General features: G+C 42.8%; 1 protein-coding gene across 1 annotated transcript in view; it reads left to right on the top strand.

Annotated features, from left to right (window-relative positions):
- ush2a (Usher syndrome 2A (autosomal recessive, mild)) overlaps positions 1-18655 on the top strand; it is a gene marked incomplete at both ends in the record, with an annotated part of 385038 nt that overhangs the window by 135898 nt on the left and 230485 nt on the right. Inside the window, 1 exon segment of the mRNA XM_083759320.1 lies at positions 14315-14445. Coding sequence (XP_083615446.1) covers positions 14315-14445 — 131 coding nt within the window.

The raw sequence follows: 18655 nt of genomic DNA, 5'->3' as shown, positions 1-18655 counted from the left end.
GTAGAAGTACTGATTCTCTACTTGAAAATTACTTAAGTAAAAGTACAAAGTACCCATTGAGAAAGTTACTTAAGTAAAAGTACAAAAGTACCTCAAATTAAATGTACTTAAGTACAAAAAGTACCCGGTGTAAAATGTACTTAAGTATAAAAGTAAAAATTACAAAGTACAAGTACAAGTAAAAAGTACAACATGCTTTTCAAAATGCCTACAAAGAAATGAAGTCCAACAGTGGCTTTATTTCAACACTCATCTTGAAACTGGCCAATGGCATTTAATGTTTGTGTTGGGATAAACACTAGAAACTGTCCATTCATTATCAATGGCATTTAATGTTTGTGTTAGGATAAACACTAGAAACTGACCATCCATTATCAATGGTATTTAATGTTTGTGTTGGTATAAACACTAGAAACTGACCATTCATTATCAATGGCATTTAATGTTTGTGTTGGGATAAACACTAGAAACTGACCATTCATTATCAATGGCATTTAATGTTTGTGTTGGGATAAACACTAGAGACTGACCATTCATTATCAATGGCATTTAATGTTTGTGTTGGGATAAACACTAGAAACTGACCATTCATTATCAATGGCATTTAATGTTTGTGTTGGGATAAACACTAGAAACTGACCATTCATTATCAATGGCATTTAATGTTTGTGTTGGGATAAACACTAGAAACTGACCATTCATTATCAATGGCATTTAATGTTTGTGTTAGGACAATGTTTGTGTTTACTATCATTACAAACATTACAAACAACTCAGGTTGCAAGCAGCTCACACAAAAATATATTTCAGATGGGGGTAGACAGTCATTTAGGGGAGAATGGGGAGAGCCATTGCAATTTGCAAAACAGACATAATTGCGTGAATTCACACATTATAATTAGTCCTTAACTATTTAAGCCCCACCCACTCCACTCTGTGAGGGCAAACTGTCTCCCATTGAGATGCATGTAAATGATTTCTCCATAAAAATAATCGGTCATTTCAGTAGCAAGAGCTTGAAAATGTCTTCTAAATCTAGTCAAAAAAGCCTACAGTAGGCTATAGGCCTATGCACAAATGTGGATTACATTATTGGGGAGAAAGTTAAAACCGATATCAACTTTAACAACCATCCCGTTTGACAGACGTTTACATGCAATGCACTAGGCCTACAGTGATTATTATTGCAATCACCTGGATCGGTGAGTGTAACGTTCCTGAAGTTAAGCTGTGTATGTGACGAAAACAGAACTGCAATAACCAGCAGATGCAGCGCACGTCACACACACACACACACACACACACACACACACACACACACACACACACACACACACACACACACACACACACAGCGCGGCTCGCTGTAATTTATTCACGGCACCAGAGAGAGAGACCGAGAGAGATAGACGGGCGCTTCTGTCCAGCTTTTTCACCAACATGCTTCTGCGTGAATGTGAACCATAGAGTATTAAAAGGATAGAGACTGAACTGGCGCGAAGCTCCGCCCCTCCGCTATTCATGTCAGTGGAAGTTTCTCAGTGGCGTTTTGAAGCAGCCCCTTGATGTGAACGAATGAGTGAGGCGATCAAGCGAGCCCCGCATATTTCTCATATTTTGCGCGGAAATGTGTAGCGAGTAACGAAAGGTGTCCAATTTTAATGTAGCGGATTAAAAGTACGATTTTTTACTTGTAAATGTAACGGAGTAAAAGTAAAAATACAGCAAAATAAAAATAGTAAATAAAAGTACAAATTCTCAAAACGTGTACTTAAGTACAGTAACGAAGTAATTGTACTTCGTTATTTTCCACCACTGCATGTGCCTAGACTAATGCCGTGCATCGACTTGAGATGCTTTCTCATTGCGGACGTGCAACCACCTTTACATGACACGATGGACTGACATTTTATGCACTTTGCATTGAAAGCATTTGCCTCTCTGTGGAAGTGTAACCATACTTTACTTTTTTGCGGTCTTTTAGACATTTTTCTCCTCTAGTTGTCTCGCTCGCTCCGGTTACACACGCTTGCTTCTTGCTTCATGTGGGCTTGCCGCTTCCTCATTTCTCCCAGATCCCCCACTGACTCTTGTAGGTGACGTGACGTCACCACAGCCGCTCGTATGCATGCACAGACACAGCGGAGCTAAATTATGACTGATGAGATCCGTTTGCGGAACCGTTCATAAAAAAACAATGGAACCGGGTCCGGATCCGCAATGTCGGAACCGGGTCTGAAACGGACCCGGTTCCGAATCCCAACCCTAACTTGTACATGTCATTAGTCCATTCATTCAGCTTGGTGTTTCCTCCATGGATAAACATGACCTTCTCCAACACACAGGCTGAGTGGTAGCTCCTCTCCTCTGGAACAGTCCCAGAAACCCTGGGTTGGAACCATCTGTGGGTGTAAACATCAAATGCATAAAGCACATTGCAGTAAGGCCTCCCTCCCCAGATGTAGACTGTATCTTCCACCAACACAGCTGTGTGGCCCCTGAGCATGGATGGAACCTCAAGGTGACCGTCTCCTCTTCCTGGTTCCACTGGAGGTAACTTCTTCCAGCATAAAGACACTGTGTTGAAGACATGGACATCCATCTGTTCCATGTTGTTGATGGTCCTTACATCACCGTAGCCTCCAAAGGAATACAGTATGTTCCTCACTGCTACAGCAGCATGACAGGCTCGCGTTGGTCCTCCTGCTTTGGAAACGGTCCAAGACAACATCACTCTGTCTGTCTGTCTGTCTGTCTGTCTGCCTGTCTGTGTCTCTCTCTCTCAACGTCTACAGTCATTTTCAACACAGTGCATCATCTTATATCTTCTGGTGTGACATCACACGAGACACAAACTGTTGCCATGCACGCCTTAACAACGCCAATTAGTGCAGCTGTTCTTCATCTGCACCCTTTGAACTCTATTGCTATATTTATTACTTCATTGCGGCTACCTTGGGGTCTATGGATCTATATGGATCTATGGGTCTTCCACACGTATAGCATAGTATAGTATATATGTATAGTTTATAATATAGTTTCATTATATAGATATCCCACTGTTACGTTCTTAGCATACGCATGTTTCATGATAAATGCTTTTTAAGTGATGTATTAGCAAGCTTTTTTGTTCTTGCTTAATGTAAGTCACTCTGGATTAAGAGTGTCTGCTAAAAGCCTAAATTGTAAATTGCTACAGCGTTCCCTAACACTTAGCCTCGGTACCAGGCTTTCATTTTTGTTGGTGCAATTGCGACCCACCCCTCTAGACCAGAAACCTAACACGTTAGCTCAGGCTACCTAACACTGAGCTGTGTTGTATTTTGAGTGTGTGTGTGTGTGTGTGTGTGTGTGTGTGTGTGTGTGTGTGTGTGTGCGTGTGCGTGTGCGTGTGCGTGTGCGTGTGCGTGTACGCATGCTCGGAATTTGCTCAAGCTGACTGGCTGAGCACGGAATGTGATGTATGGCGATAACAGTGCCGCTCACGGGTGTAATATTTTTCTCCATATCGCTGTGTGAAAGACAGTCCACTGAGCAACTCAAAGTGAGGCTGAATGACAAGCATTTTGCATTCTGGCTCTTTGAGGGGAGCTAGCGTCCCCTATGGCCAGTTTGGTGTGTTTGTGTGTGTGTGTGTGTGCTCGCTGCTGTCCTAAATAACACATTTGTAGGGGTTAGGGCATTAAAATTAATAAAAGGCAAAAACAAATCCCCCCAGACATTCGCACCCCCTGGGGTCAAGTTCAAGCTACGCCCATGGACCCTCTTGTATACAAGTGTATAATGCTTTATTGGGTCGTCCACTCACAGTTTACAGTCTTTGTATTGAGTTGTGCTTGAATTGTACTGCAATTCTGCAATCTGTTAATACATATTTCAATCAATCAATCAAAAAGGCCTATAGTGTCGTATTAAGAAACTGTTGTTTCAGTGCGGTCGCTTCTTGCCCTCGGGGCGTCTGGGAGTATTAGTGAGGAACAATGACATGAAGATATGGTTGAAAATGGGTGGACTGCTCCTTTAAGCTTTTAGTGTGTACATTTCTATTTATACATAGCCGTGTGCTTGTCTGGCACTTGAATGTTGTGCATAGACATTTTGTCTGTGAGTGCACACTTGACGGTGTGTGTGTGTTAAGGCTGTACCCTAGACCTTATTTTAGGACTCGAACTTCGGCAGAAATTTTCGAGTGAACATTCGGACCATTTGTTTCTAATTAATTAAAAAAATAAACGTCTCGATCAGAGCGTCTGAGTTTCTGTAGCAGTTTTCGGAAGGGCGGGGGAGCAGTCGGTTTGGGGGGTTCCCCGGCGGCTGCGCGTCGCTTCCTCCTCTGACAGAGGGGAAGCGAGTAAGCGACGCCGTCAGAAGCCCCCTCGCTCAGGAAGGCCCCCTCACTCTCAGACACACAACGTGTGTTGTTAATTGCGACAATAACATACAGCCTACCGGTATGTAAGAGGAATATAAACACAAGACCGTGGCGCAAAACTTCATATTTACCCTGCTCTAATGCAACAAAAGTGTGTTCTTCCACACTCACAAGAAGTGGGCACAGGGAAAAAGCAGATCTTCCGTGACCGTTTTGCTTAATAATGATCAGAGTTCACTCCTTTTTGCTATCATGCTAGAGAGCATAATGCTAATATATTATGGCTGCTAGTAAGAAAAGCGATCATGCTGGCGTGTGTGTTTGTGTGTGTGTGTGTGTGTGTGTGTGTGTGTGTGTGAGAGAGAGAGAGAGAGAGAGACAGAGACAGAGAGAGAGAGAGAGAGAGAGACGCGTCAGTCTCCAATCACCAAATGAACGTGCACAGCAGAACAATAAGGGGAGATTTCTTTAAAAAATCATAACTTCTGACAGGAATGCACTAGAAACTTACTTTTTTTTTACATGTTCATATCGCATTCTCGCCGAGATATATTTTCAAGTTAATAAAAAATAAAAAATAATAATAATTATTATATTTTTTTTAAATAAAAATTATATTAAAAAAACGAATGCTTCAAGCCCATTAATTAAGATTCGAGTGCCAACCCTAACGAGCGAACATTCGAACCTTGAATGTTTGGGGACAGCCTTAGTGTGTGTGTGTGTGTGTGTGTGTGTGTGTGTGTGTGTGTGTGTGTGTGTGTGTGTGTGTGTGTGTGTGTGTGTGTGTGTGTGTGTGTGTGTGTGTGTGTGTGTGTGTGTGTGTGTGTGTGTGTGTGTGTGTGTGTGTGTGTGTGTGTGTGTGTGTACACATGACAATGTGCATGTGTGGGACAGAGAATGGGACAGATAGTGTGTGCTTTGATTGCTGTGAAGTTGACAGAAGTCCTCAGGGGAGAGCAGAGTAATGTAATGTTGAGTACACTGTACACTAAAACACAATGACACACACACATGTGCACGCACGCACATACGGACGCACGCACGCACGCAAAGCTCTACGAAACTTTAACTCGGGACAATTGACCTAATCATGCTCTTTTAACCTTGTTCTAAAGCAGGGTTCCCCAATAAATTTTCCTCAAGGGCCATATTTTGACTAGCGTACCAGGCTGGGGGCCGAGTCTGCACGCGCGAGGTCGAGGTCTTACCCTGAAAATTCATTTTCAGGGCAAGACCCCATTTTAAAAGGATGCCCAGTTTGACATGCATAGGCTACTGACCCCCATTTAATGCCATTTATATCTGGGAACCTTAAAAAAAAAAGGTATGGAAGGCCCATGGAAATTCTTTCATGGGCCACAAGGGGGCGCTCTGTGGGCCGCAAATGGCCCGCGGGCCGCCTATTGGGGAACCCTGTTCTAAAGCATTTAGTATTATGGTTGGAGAAGTGCTGTATACAAATACCGGTAAAACAATTATCAATCATTATCAATAATGACTCATAAATAAGGCAAAATTAGGCAATACATGGAAATAGCTTTCTAGTGTGTATTGTTAGTCTGATTTGAGAAGCTGACTTAGAATTCAGCCCCTTTTTTATTTCCATTTAAATAACTGAAATAGACAACATTCAGCTGCACTGCATGTCGTAGTGATGTATATGTCATGGTCGTGTGTACTTGTACCGTACGTCAGTGCTGTGTGTCGTATGAAGTGAACATCAGGTTTTTTTTTGCTGACGACGTTTGAACAATATGGATGTTTATTTGTTTCTGCAAGGTCAGGTCCTATGAGAGAATGTGATTGTCTCTTGGGTCCATTCTGTGTGTGTGTGTGTGCGCGTGTGCCTGTGTGTGTGCGTGTGCCTGTGTGTGTGTGTGTGTGTGTGTGCGCGTGTGCCTGTGTGTGTGCGTGTGCCTGTGTGTGTGTGTGTGTGTGTGTGTGCGTGTGCGTGCGTGCATCCGTCCGTGTGTCATAAATGCTTTTCTTGGCTACTGTGAAAATTGGTCACAGTAGTCATCATGAGAGCACGCGATGTACAGCATGCAGGCCTCCCCACAGACCACCTGATTGACATCAGCGGAAGACTGGGAAGAGGAGCCTTAAAACCTTTGTTAATCCCGCGGGGGGGGGGGGGGGTCTTCTCCAGGGACACTTCTACACAGACGGGGGGGGGCAAACAGGTGCATGGCCTTCTGATTACCAGCCGCCAGCGTCTGTATATGTCTACGTCATCCGTACGTCTGGAGCATCAGATCAGGGTGAGAGGTAGAGCAGTGGTTCCCAAACCTTTTCAAGTCAAGGACCCCCAAATTGACACCAATTAACCCCGCCGCGGACCCCCATTTGAAGAGATACTGTCTGGGACCCCCATGAGAGAAGAACGTTTACGGCCCTAGCAGTGATTTTCAATGATTTAAATTTCAAGGACCCCCAGTTTGATATGCAACAGGCTACGGACCCGCCATTTAATGACATTGAAGACCCCATTTTGTATTGTAAAATCAATGTCAATTTAACTCTTGAGAGTGTACAAATGGACGACCTGGAGAGAATGGAACCACATTGACCCATAAGGGTCCATTTGGTTCCATTTGTACATTCTCAGAGTTACAGACCCATAACGGTCCATTTGGTTCCAATCATCACAATCACTATCATTTAGCTGCATGGGGAGTCTGGCGACCCCCTGGAACTCCCTCAAGGACCACTGGAGTAGAGAGACAAAGATAACATTGGAGCTAGAAAGATCACGGTTCTGTTTGTTACATACTGTACTCTGTTATACGCCAAATATCAATTGTATATAGTTGCTATTTCCTCTTGTTCTCCCACTTTTTTGGCTTTTCTGTCTTTATAGAGGGTATGTGCATGACATCATCATGATACCGGACGGAAGATATGTGGGAATGCCTACGGAGTGGCAAAAAACTACTTTCTGGTCATGACAGCCCATACATGTCATGACAGTCCATACATGTCATGACAGCCCATACATGTCATGACAGCCCATACATGTCATGACAGTCCATACATGTCATGACAGCCCATACATGTCATGACAGCCCATACATGTCATGACAGCCCATACATGTCATGACAGTCCATACATGTCATGACAGCCCATACATGTCATGACAGCCCATACATGTCATGACAGCCCATACATGTCATGACAGCCCATACATGTCATGACAGTCCATACATGTCATGACAGTCCATACATGTCATGACAGTCCATACATGTCATGACAGCCCATACATGTCATGACAGCCCATACATGTCATGTAAATTACATTACATTAAAGGTTTCATGACATTATTTTTAATTTATTTTTATTTTTCGTTTTTTACATCCCAAAAACCTGAACTTTGAACATTCAGTGGATTTTCTGTTGTCTGGAGCTTTCTCTGGGGTTTGGAAGTCTTTCTGAGCTGCAATGAAAACAGGCAATACAGTGAAAACAGTGACATCTGCTGGTGAATCCCATTGACATATGGGATTTTCTGTCTCTTACATCACAAACAGCAGGAAACTCAGAGCACCTGTTTGAGCCAGAAAACCCAACACCACAGAACCTCTACTGAATGTTAAAAAGTTCAGTTTTTTGGGTGCAATTGAGCACAGAAAACCTAAAGAAATGAAGAAAAAAAAATATATTGTTAATGTTACAATCCCTTTAAACAGCTTTAAATGGCGTTGAACTCACCTTATGCATGCGCATACCCTCTATTGATAGTTACAAGTGAAGATGGACAGGAAAGAGGGAGAGAGAGACATGCAGGCAAAGGTCGTCATGAATGGGACTCGAACACGTGACGCGCTGTCAGGCCAGAGCCTATAACCCATTCTGACCTGAGATCAGATTCTAAAAATGTCTTCTATGTCAGTCGCTCTTCGATTTTTCAAAAATAGCAGACCTACAAGCTCGTAGCGCGCCACTCGGTGGGCTTGAGCTTGTAGATCTGCTATTTTTCAATAGCTAAAGCGCGACATGATAACACCAAAATGGGTTCCCGCACAAAATGGGATAATTATATGTGGCATGTGCCTGGACCGCTAGGCCAGCGGGCGCTCCTATTTCTGCAATTTTTTAAATGCAAATAAATAAATGAGAGAAAATGTTTTGAAGCATTTGGATATTAAAAATGTATTGTTAAAATGTCATATCACTGTTTCGGCAGGTACAACTGACTTCTTCAGGGTATATGTATGAAGAAGGCAGTTGTACCTGCCGAAACGTTGGTTTCTATTCTATTCTACTTTGGCTATCGGTGTGTGCGGCCATACTCTTTTGTCTTTTGAAGACTTAACTCTTAAAATGTCATATCAAACATGAATTACAAACATATCAGACGGTCGACCTGGAATGTATTTAATTCAGTCTAACCAAAAGCAGGGACCAAACATATCCCGACCGGCGATTCAAACAAAATGGGGGGGATGTCAAAAGTCCAAAACCCTGAGAAGGAGACATAGAAATTCAGGTCAAGAAAAAGGTACGGGAGAAGGAGAAAGAGGAGGATTGAAAGGTCAGGAAAGAGAGGAGGAAGGTTAAAAGCAGAGGTGACCGAGGGAGCGAGAGTGGATGCAGATGCGACGTTGGTGAGAGAGTGAAAGACAGAGAGGTTAAAAGGAGATAATGTGATGTCACATATCTGTCATGGCTTCTCTCGTCTCTGCGGTGACAAGGTCATGAATGTAAATGACACATGACTGCTGGACGTACAGATTGTCAGTCTGACGCAAGGAGAACGTCTTTATCTGCTCCGACGCCATGAAGCACAATGTCAGCTCCTCCTCTCGTCGCTTGAGAAATTATCCCATTCTGGGCAGGAACCCATTTTGGTGTTAGCACTAGGTCATGCTTTAGCTATTGAAAAATTGCAGAACTACAAGCTCATAGCGCGCCACCGAGTGGCGCGCTACGAGCTTGTAGGTCTGCTATTCTTGAAAAATCGAAGAGCGACTGACATTTTTTAAATCTGATCTCAGGTCAGAATGGAAAACTGTCAGGATGTAGAAGACATTTTTAGAATTTGATCTCAGGTCAGAATTGGTTATATTCCAAGTATGTTTACTCGTGGACAGCTGCTATAAGCATGCTATTTAGAGTCGAGATTCAAGATTGTTTTTTTTTTTTTTAAACTAACATGATTTGGTTTCGGTTCTTCAAGGTTATAGCGGCAGTAACATTAAAATGAATAATTAAGAATAACAAGTAGTAAGATAGGAAATAGCTAAGTATATGCACTTTACATGAATCATAGCACAATTTGAGGCACTAGAAGGAGACGGTGCTATTAAAATACATGATTCCTGCATCAAAATATGATATACGTTATGTAAATGAGCTGTGTGTGTGTGCGTGTGCGCGCTCGCACGTGCGTGTGTTTTGTTTGTGTTCTGCTGAAACGCAGTGGCGTGCACAGACATTTAGAGGGGCAGGTGCTCAAGTGAAAAAGGGCACCTTGTGCAGCGCGTGGAACCAGGCGGTTGCCTTAATAGTGTGAGATTTTGGGGCCTAAATATATTAGAAGCTTTTTTATCAAGAATTGATCAATGTCCCCATGGTCCACATAATGTACAGTGTACACTGTACAAAAGGGCACATTTGTCCAGAGGGAAAAGGCCCCTAGTGTCTATCTGTGCACGCCACTGCTGAAACGCATTGCAGTCAGTGTGCTTATGTTATTGCGAGCATAAAGGTATTAATCCATTTAGGCCTGACGTCGAAAAAAATAAAAAAAAGTCTTCTGAAATAATATATATTCAAAGATTTGTGCCACATTTTAACGATTTTTCAAAAATAGCAGACCTACAAGCTCGTAGCGTGCCACTCGGTGGCGCGCTATGAGCTTGTAGATCGACATTTTGCGAGCTTGTAGATCGGCTATTTTCAGCAGAGACGCAACACTGACACACAACTACAGTATGGTCAGTAGTCTTGCATATATAAGCCAGACAACTATATTCCACAAACTCCCAATGCTATATAGAGTCTGGAACTACAGTAACACCTCCAGAAATACGAGTAAGGAAGCTGCCATTTTCCGTTCACGGAAATATATTATAAAATATCTTTAGAGCTTATATTTTTATGTCCTTTCCTGCCAAGCAACATGCTGCTGTATATACTGTATATGCCTATAGATCTCGAAATAGATTTATATTTATGTGAGGATAGATGTGCGCGATGAAACGGAGGAGTCTCCACTGTCTCCACAGGACATTATCCTCTGGATAACGTCTGCTAAAAGCCCCGATTGACACTGATTTACTACTGATATACTGTCATTTGTAGATGTGTAGACATGGTACAGTCATAAGGATACTCTTTTTTTATTGTACAATAAAACCATTTAACGTACTCTTTTTATTTTTCTTTCAAAGGATGATACAGCAAATGTAGCCACATTCATTAATTTAGTTTTTACCCAAGCACCTACTTTTGTTTCTATAGCTACACTAACCACTGCTCTGACCTCTGACCTGTTACCCTGTCACTGGCCAGCTCCCTCTGGGTGTCCTTTTGTGCATTGTGTAATAATTAAAGTCCACATAGTTTATAATCATATAAACAGTACAGAATAGGATCTCTGATGCATAATAAAATATTCATGTTAAATTATTAGTTAACTCAGTAACCATTCATACAAAGTAAAAAAGAAAAGCTTGTGTTGAACCCTGAGCCATCTCTCCTTTCAGATCCTCAGATCTTCCCACACTTCTGTTCCCCATAGAGGCAGATAGAGATGAAGATACGCACGCACGCACACACACAAACACGCACACGCACACACACACAGACACGCTCCATGTTTCCATGTGGATCTGCTGGTGGATTAAGATTCAATCCCTGATCCACTGATACACGGCAGAGCAGCACGCAAGATGAATCCCAGTAGGGGTGGTTGGGGGGAGGGGGGGGGGGGGGGGGGGGGGGGGCGTGTGTGTGTGTGTGTGTGTGTGTGTGTGTGAACGCGTGCATGTTAGAGTAAGTTAAGTTATAGGAAGCAGTATTGGTCTCACAGGATGACCCTCTATAGTTTTCCCAGCTTTGACTGATAACATTTTAAAACACAGGTTCTCCCGTCAGGTCAGATGGGCACAAAGCTTTATGAGGCCATGGAAAACATGTCGAAAACATCCATGACTTTATGGAATAAAAACCTTAAGAAAACTGTGTTTATACCACTATTGGTGCTATTGACGATATGCACACGGCTGCTTTCCGTACAGCTGCAATGTTGGTGAGTTTGACGTTATTTAATACAATTAGGTAGGACTTTTCTGTTTGGATGAATGGGCTGTGTATGGGAAGTTGCACCTAGTTAGCACCTTGCTGGTAAGATGGCAGCCGTGTGCATATCGTCAATAACGGGCCACTCCACTCTTTGGCCTATAACTCTTGAACTGTAGGACTATGTATCAGTCAGTTTTCCTTTTTCATTCCGATTTGCTATGATTGGCTTCCATCCACGTCTACCACAAATTGTATCACACATTGAGAGGTGTATGTATCTAAAAATGCAGAGACAAAAGCTACTTCACTTACTTAATCCATTCTGGGCGGGAAGCCGGGAACCCCTTTTGGTGTTTTGAGCATTATGGTATGCTTTAGCTGTTGAAAAATAGCAGATCTGCAAGCTTATATGAACTTGTAGAGTCTGCTATTTTTGAAAAAACGTGAAAATGTGGCGCAAATCTTTGAATACATTTCTGTCAGAGCGAACGTTTTTAACTCAAATCTTTGCTTCTGGGGGGGTCCCTGGAACAACATATTTTCAGATGGGGGTCGGCGGCTAAATACATATAATGCTAGGGGTCTTTGACATGAAATAGTTTGAGAACCACTCACATAGAAACATACGTTTTTCAAGAAAACTATATCAAGACTTAGAAGGCATTTGTAGAATCGGCCTCAGTGAAAAATGGTTTAACACCTTATATTATGAATAAAACATCCAATCATACCCCGATTGGCATCTATAGGAGACCTCCAAAAGCTGTCTCTAGTGGGCGCCACAGACGCCAACAGCATCCTCTGTCATACCCCCGACTACAAGGCAAATATTTACACTCTGAGTGGCAAAGGCGGAGATCTCCGGCCCTATCAAATGATTGCACTCATCGCCCAGGACGGAGATGAATCAAAAGACGGAAAAATTAATCGTTTCATAACCAAGCGCACCGCCCTACAGCCTGGGAGCGTCTATTGAGCAACATTCGATGTCATTTCCGGTTGGGACGTCGTCCAAAGTGTTCCCCCTCCATTTTAATGGAACGTGAATAAGTCTTAATCTAAAATGAACGATTCCAATTCTAACCAAAGGTTGTGTTTTTGACGGCCCATCGCGGTCCCCCGTCGCGTTAGAAATACCTTCGTTGGTTGTCGATCCTCCAAAAGGTCTTTTGGCTATACATGCTATTATATCTAGCACTATCCAAGTCTCCAAGATGGCGCCGAGCCACCTTCAAATGGGCTCTGAAGCTACAAATAGCTGGGCGCATTGATGTAATGGTTCCAAATGACGCTGAGCATTAACCGTTGCCGTGGCCACATCCTAGGGAATCCAATCGAGGGATGCATAGGATGTGTGTACACGTCCTAGCGCATCCTCAATGATATCAGGCGAGGGGAGAATATTCCGATTTTTTTCATTTTTTAATATTATTTCAGTCGGACACTCGGCCACCGTCCTTCGCGCTCTACGGCCATATTAGCTTCCCGTTGACTTAGCCGTTAGCGCGGCAGAAAGAATGCCTCGTCTCTCCTAATCCAGGGCGCTCTCCATGGTTTTGATCTGATGGATAGCACTTCCTTTCCGCTCCTCATCCGCCTCTCGTTCAAAAATATGAACGCTTTTTGGATCATAGCGTATAGAGACCTGGAGGCGTGATCAATGCTCTTTGGCCACTCAGAATAGCCAAATGGCATTGATCACGCCTCCAGGTCTTTAGTTTACTCAAGTTAGGTAATAAGACCTGGTACTTAAAACACGCAAAATACAGCCCATAGTGTTTTGAGAAAGAAAATATGTATCTTGTGTCTGTGTGTTGAGAGTGTAGGAATGATTTTGTGCATAATTCAAAAGAATATTCATTCTGAATTATGTGCTAGAATATAGTTGAAGGACCTATTGTAAAATAGGACATTGTGACTTTAACAGGTGGAACTGTTATATTGAGATAGTAGACCTGTGTTACCCTGATGCACTTTAGACCTGGAATCATTATGGCTGTTCGCTTCTAATAGAAATAAAGTGAACTTAGAACTGCTGGGAATACCCACCCTGATGGAGATGTTAGATGAATTCACACACACACACACACACACACACACACACACACACACACACACACACACACACACACACACACACACACACACACACACACACACACACACACACACACACACACTCTCATTGTGCACACAGACATCAAAGTTCTGGGGTATAGTTTGAGACTCTAGGGCCTAGAGAGTCTAGGCTGTACATGGCAGCTCTGAGGAGAGGATTTAGATTTACATGTACTGTGTGTGTGTGTGTGTGCGTGTGTGCGCGTGTGGAGGAGGGAGAACAGAGTATCTCAGTCAAAGTGTGTTTTACCTCAGTATTGTAGGTTTAATCTCTCTGTCTCTTCAAGCTACAATCAATATAACGATAGAACATATTGCACATTATCAGTGAAAGCAATGTCTGTGCAATGTTCGTCTTGTGACCACATGTCATTGAAAAGTAATGTGATGTGTGTTGTCTGCTGTGAATTTATATATATTTTCTATTTCTCTCTCTCTCTCTCTCTTTCGCTCACACACACACACACACACACACACACACACACACACACACACACACACACACACACACACACACACACACACACACACACACACACACACACACACACACACACACTGTCTGTCTCTCAGGGGTGCAGCTGAGCTTCAGAACCCGGGCTCCAGACGGCCTGCTGCTCGTCGCCTTCTCTCCGGGAAACCAGAAAGAGTTTGTGGCCCTGCAGATCCAAAATGGACGCCCTTACTTCCTGTTTGATCCACAGGTTAGAGATAATATCTGTACCATCTGAATTGGAATGGACATTATGCAGTCATATTAAAGCGGGAGGCATATATACAGTTTTTAGGTGGTTAGTGAAAACAGAAAGATGTGCTGGCGTGAGCGGTGAGTCGCTTATCACTGTGGCTCAGTGACGTCATGTTGCAGTGTTGTTTTTGTCGACTAAAACTATGACGAAATACGAAATAAAGGTCGACTACCTTTTTCCACTGAAACTAAATGGAAACTAAGCTATGATGGTAAATGGTAAATAAATGGTAAATGGTGCATTTTATATAGCGCCTTTATCCAAGGCGCTTTACAGAGATTGTGCATTACATTCACCCATTCACACACACATTCATACACCGATGGCAGCGGAAACCATGCAAGGCACCAACTAGCACATCGGGAGCAATTGGGGGTTCAGTGTCTTGCTCAAGGACACTTCGACAGTAACTCTGGGGGAGCCCGGGTTCGAACTGGCAACCTTACGGTTACCATCCAGGCACTCTACCCCTGAGCCACCGCCGCCTGATGACTAAAACTAAGACTAAATATACTGACAATTTTGTCAACAAATAAAAACTAGACTAAAAGGAAGGGACTAGTGGACAAGAGATCCAGTATAAGTCATTTTACACTTGGTTGCATGCTGAAAATAGACAAGCTCACAATGCGTTGCAGCGCGACGCGTTGTGAGCTTGTAGATCGGCTATTTGTGTAAAAACAGTCATTACGACGGCATCAAGGCATTTAGTCAACTAAATCAACTGTATATTTAGTCAACTATAATCCTATGATATTTAGTCAACTAAAACTAGACTAACACTAAGACATTCCAGGTGACTAAAATGTCACTAAAATTAAATCAAATTTTGCTGCCAAAAACAACACAACGTCAATGACAACGTCATGTTGTAGTTTTCCCATCCACCGCGGTGAGTAGGTTATCACCTCAAATCTGGAGTATGCGTGAGCCTTTCAGACCACCGAGTCATGTTGCTTTTCTAATTTCGGTCAAAATAGTTGAACGCAGCTTTAGAATCTTCTGAACTGAATGAAATCAACTAAGTATGAAAAAATTAAATAAAAACAAAAAACTGGTTTGACTCATCACCACTGTTAAATCTAATTAAATTATACCTCATTTTGAATCTAGAATATTTCAAATGATTGCCTTCAATCACAGATATTTTGTGATTCATTTCGGATAGTTTCATGTGGTATTCCATGTTTTCCTGAAGTAACTCAGTCGAAGGAATTCTTTCACACACCGAGCAACTTGTCTGGTGAAGTTTATTTGATGGCTAGAAGTGTGTGATTTACTACTGTGTACTAAGTAGTAGGCGCCCACCCTGCTGCTGTTGACTGCATCCGTTTTTTTGTGTTTTTTTTTAACTACACTTTTCAGTTGGTCTGATTGCACTTGTTAAAGTATCTATTTCCCTATCATACAAGCGTTTCTTCTTTGCCACGTTCCGCTTCTTCATGTCGTAAACCCTACGGACGAGGCCTCTGAAACGAGAACATTCAAACGATCGTTTTCAGAGGCCACATAACATCAACACCCAGCCGTCCTCGCGTGATTGGCGAGAAGCGACTGTTTCATAAATCACACGTGAACCCTGCCGTGAGATGGTTTTTTGCGGTTGGATTAATGCTGGCTAATTTGTTAGACTGATAAATGAGGGCCATAGTGTTTTTCAATCCGGCACCCGTGTGCCCGTGACATGATTTCTGATCACTGCCACCCACAACAATGCTTCTATTGAAATGTCTGCTCCCATTCCTTATGAATGTTAATATCGCCTGGCTGGCCGTGCAATATGAAATGACTGAAGCGTAATTTATTGGCATGAGACTATCCATGCAGTGTGTTGATCGGATTTGAGTGCATTTTGGGGTGACAGTGGATATGGCGGAGGTAGAGTGGTATGAGATGGTCCTGGTTCAATCCTCGGCTCCTGCAGGCTTCAGGTCAAACTGTCCCTGAGCAAGACACTTAAAGGCTCATACATAGTCTGGATTTTCGGTGGTTAGGTGACCACCGAACTACAACATGACGTCACGAGCCGCGGTGAAGAGCAAACCACCGCCACCGCTCCAGCCCTTCTCTCTGTTTTTACTCACCACCGCTCAACGTTATTTCAGCTCCGGTGATCACCTCACCACCGGAACGGTGGTCACCTCACCACTGAAAATCCAGACTATGAATAGGCCTTAACTCTGCTCCCCTGTGTGCTCAGCAGCACACTGCTTGGTCAAATAAAGGCAGACCATTTTGTTTTGTCTTGGGGATCAGTAAATACCCATATCACTGCGTGAAAAGAGGAGTTGGCGGGCAATTATGGGCACTGTATTTTTCCCGTAAACCTCAGGTTTAGCGGGCATATACAGTTAATATACGGTAATATACCGGTGTGATGGTACAATTCGGGAGTTTACCGGAGTTTGTTGGAAAGTTTAAAGGGCCACTTCAATTCACTTTTCAACCTATCTTCATATAATAGGTCCTCACTACTAATAATCATGATAAAATGGCACGATTATTTTCTACTCAGTCTGTGTCTCATAGGAGGGCTGTGGGCAGTTCAGAAACCGTCCTCCAGTGACATCAACGTTAGGCAGATTCTTTTTTAAACAAGATTTTTATTTTACAAAAAGGTTTAGATTTTCATTATCGTTGACTTCCATTTTGACTTCCATTTTCGCATTGCAACTTTTCAGGACTAGAAAGCCTGCAGTTTATCTTAGCTTGTATTCTCCATCGATGATGTCCCTGGAGGACGGTTTCTGAACTGACCATAGCCCTCCTATGAGACACAGACCGAGTAGAAAAAAATTGCGCCATTTTTTTCATGATTTTTAGTGAGGACCTATTATATGAAGATAGGTTGAAAAGTGGTGAAGTGGTCCTTTAACGGGAGTTTCCTGTAATATACACATCCGCATTCCATGTTTTTTGCGCAGTACTGAGGACAATTCGTGTTGCATGCTTTATCCTGTATAAAATGTAGGGATATTATCGGCCTCCCGATATTGTCGGCCGATATTTGCATAAAAATCGTTATCGGTTTTACTTTATCCGTTTGAATTAATTAAATTGTTATGATAATGTTTATTTTTATTTGGAAAAACCTTACATTTATGAATGCCTTTAGGGAATCACAATAAAATTAGGCATATAATGTGTTAATTCCACGACCGGAGTTTGACAATATCGGAATATCGGCAAAAATGTCAATGTGGAACAAATTCCTTAAAAACATGTAGTTTTTCTTCTTGTAGTCACGGAACTTGACTGCCCACCTGGTTCTGTATAGAAGTGTAGGATGAACGTCTCATCCACTCACATCTAATTTCATTTTTCCTGTTGTTTGTTTCATCCTATAAGCTCCCCTCTTCCCCATTTCCACTCTGTCTTGTCTCTCTATCTGCCGTTCACTTCTTCTCTCCATGTCTCTCATCTAATAAATGTGATTTGCAGCCCTCATTGGTTTCTCTCAGTTAGAGAGAGAGAGAGAGAGAGAACTTTGAAAGTGTGTCAACGTTTGAATTGGCCTGCAATTAACTCATTCCCTGCAGTCACCACGCGTGAATACCAATCACAAGCTAATTAAGCTTCACGTGCGTGTGCACGCACGCACACACACACGCACACACATCATCCTTATCCATCCACACAGACACATGTAGGGGGGTAAAGAGTCAACGACTTCAATGATGAAAGCAATGATGGAGGATGATTATACATAGGCGTTACACACATACACACACAAAACCACTCCACACGTTGTCTCTCCGCTTCAGTGTCGTGATGTCAACTCAAGTGTGCGTGCTGCGCGCGTGTGTGTGTGTGCAGTATGTGCACAACTATGTACATTCCTGTTTGAATTGAAGTTGAGTAGTGTATGGATATGTGTGTTTAGTGTATCGTGTGCGTTGCCACATCTGTGTCTAGTCTCTAACCCAGTTGATTTGTTCGTTTAGTCTAGTTTGTGGTAATTAACAGTGGGAGTGGTGTCACGGCTTATTAGTGTTCCCCTAGATACATATAGCTGGGGCCATTAGTTCCCCCATTAGCCTGTTGAGCTAGCCTAATGGGATTACCAGCGCAGGGGGGCTAATTTAGCGTGACACAGGAAACTGGTATGCTTAGAAACACACGCACGTGTGAACTGACACGCGCACAAATACACATTCTAGCACAA

The sequence above is a fragment of the Protomyctophum parallelum genome (genome assembly GCF_964188405.1).
Source record: "Protomyctophum parallelum genome assembly, chromosome: 2".
Classification (NCBI taxonomy): Eukaryota; Metazoa; Chordata; class Actinopteri; order Myctophiformes; family Myctophidae; genus Protomyctophum; species Protomyctophum parallelum.
This window is presented reverse-complemented; position numbering and strand designations above follow the sequence as displayed.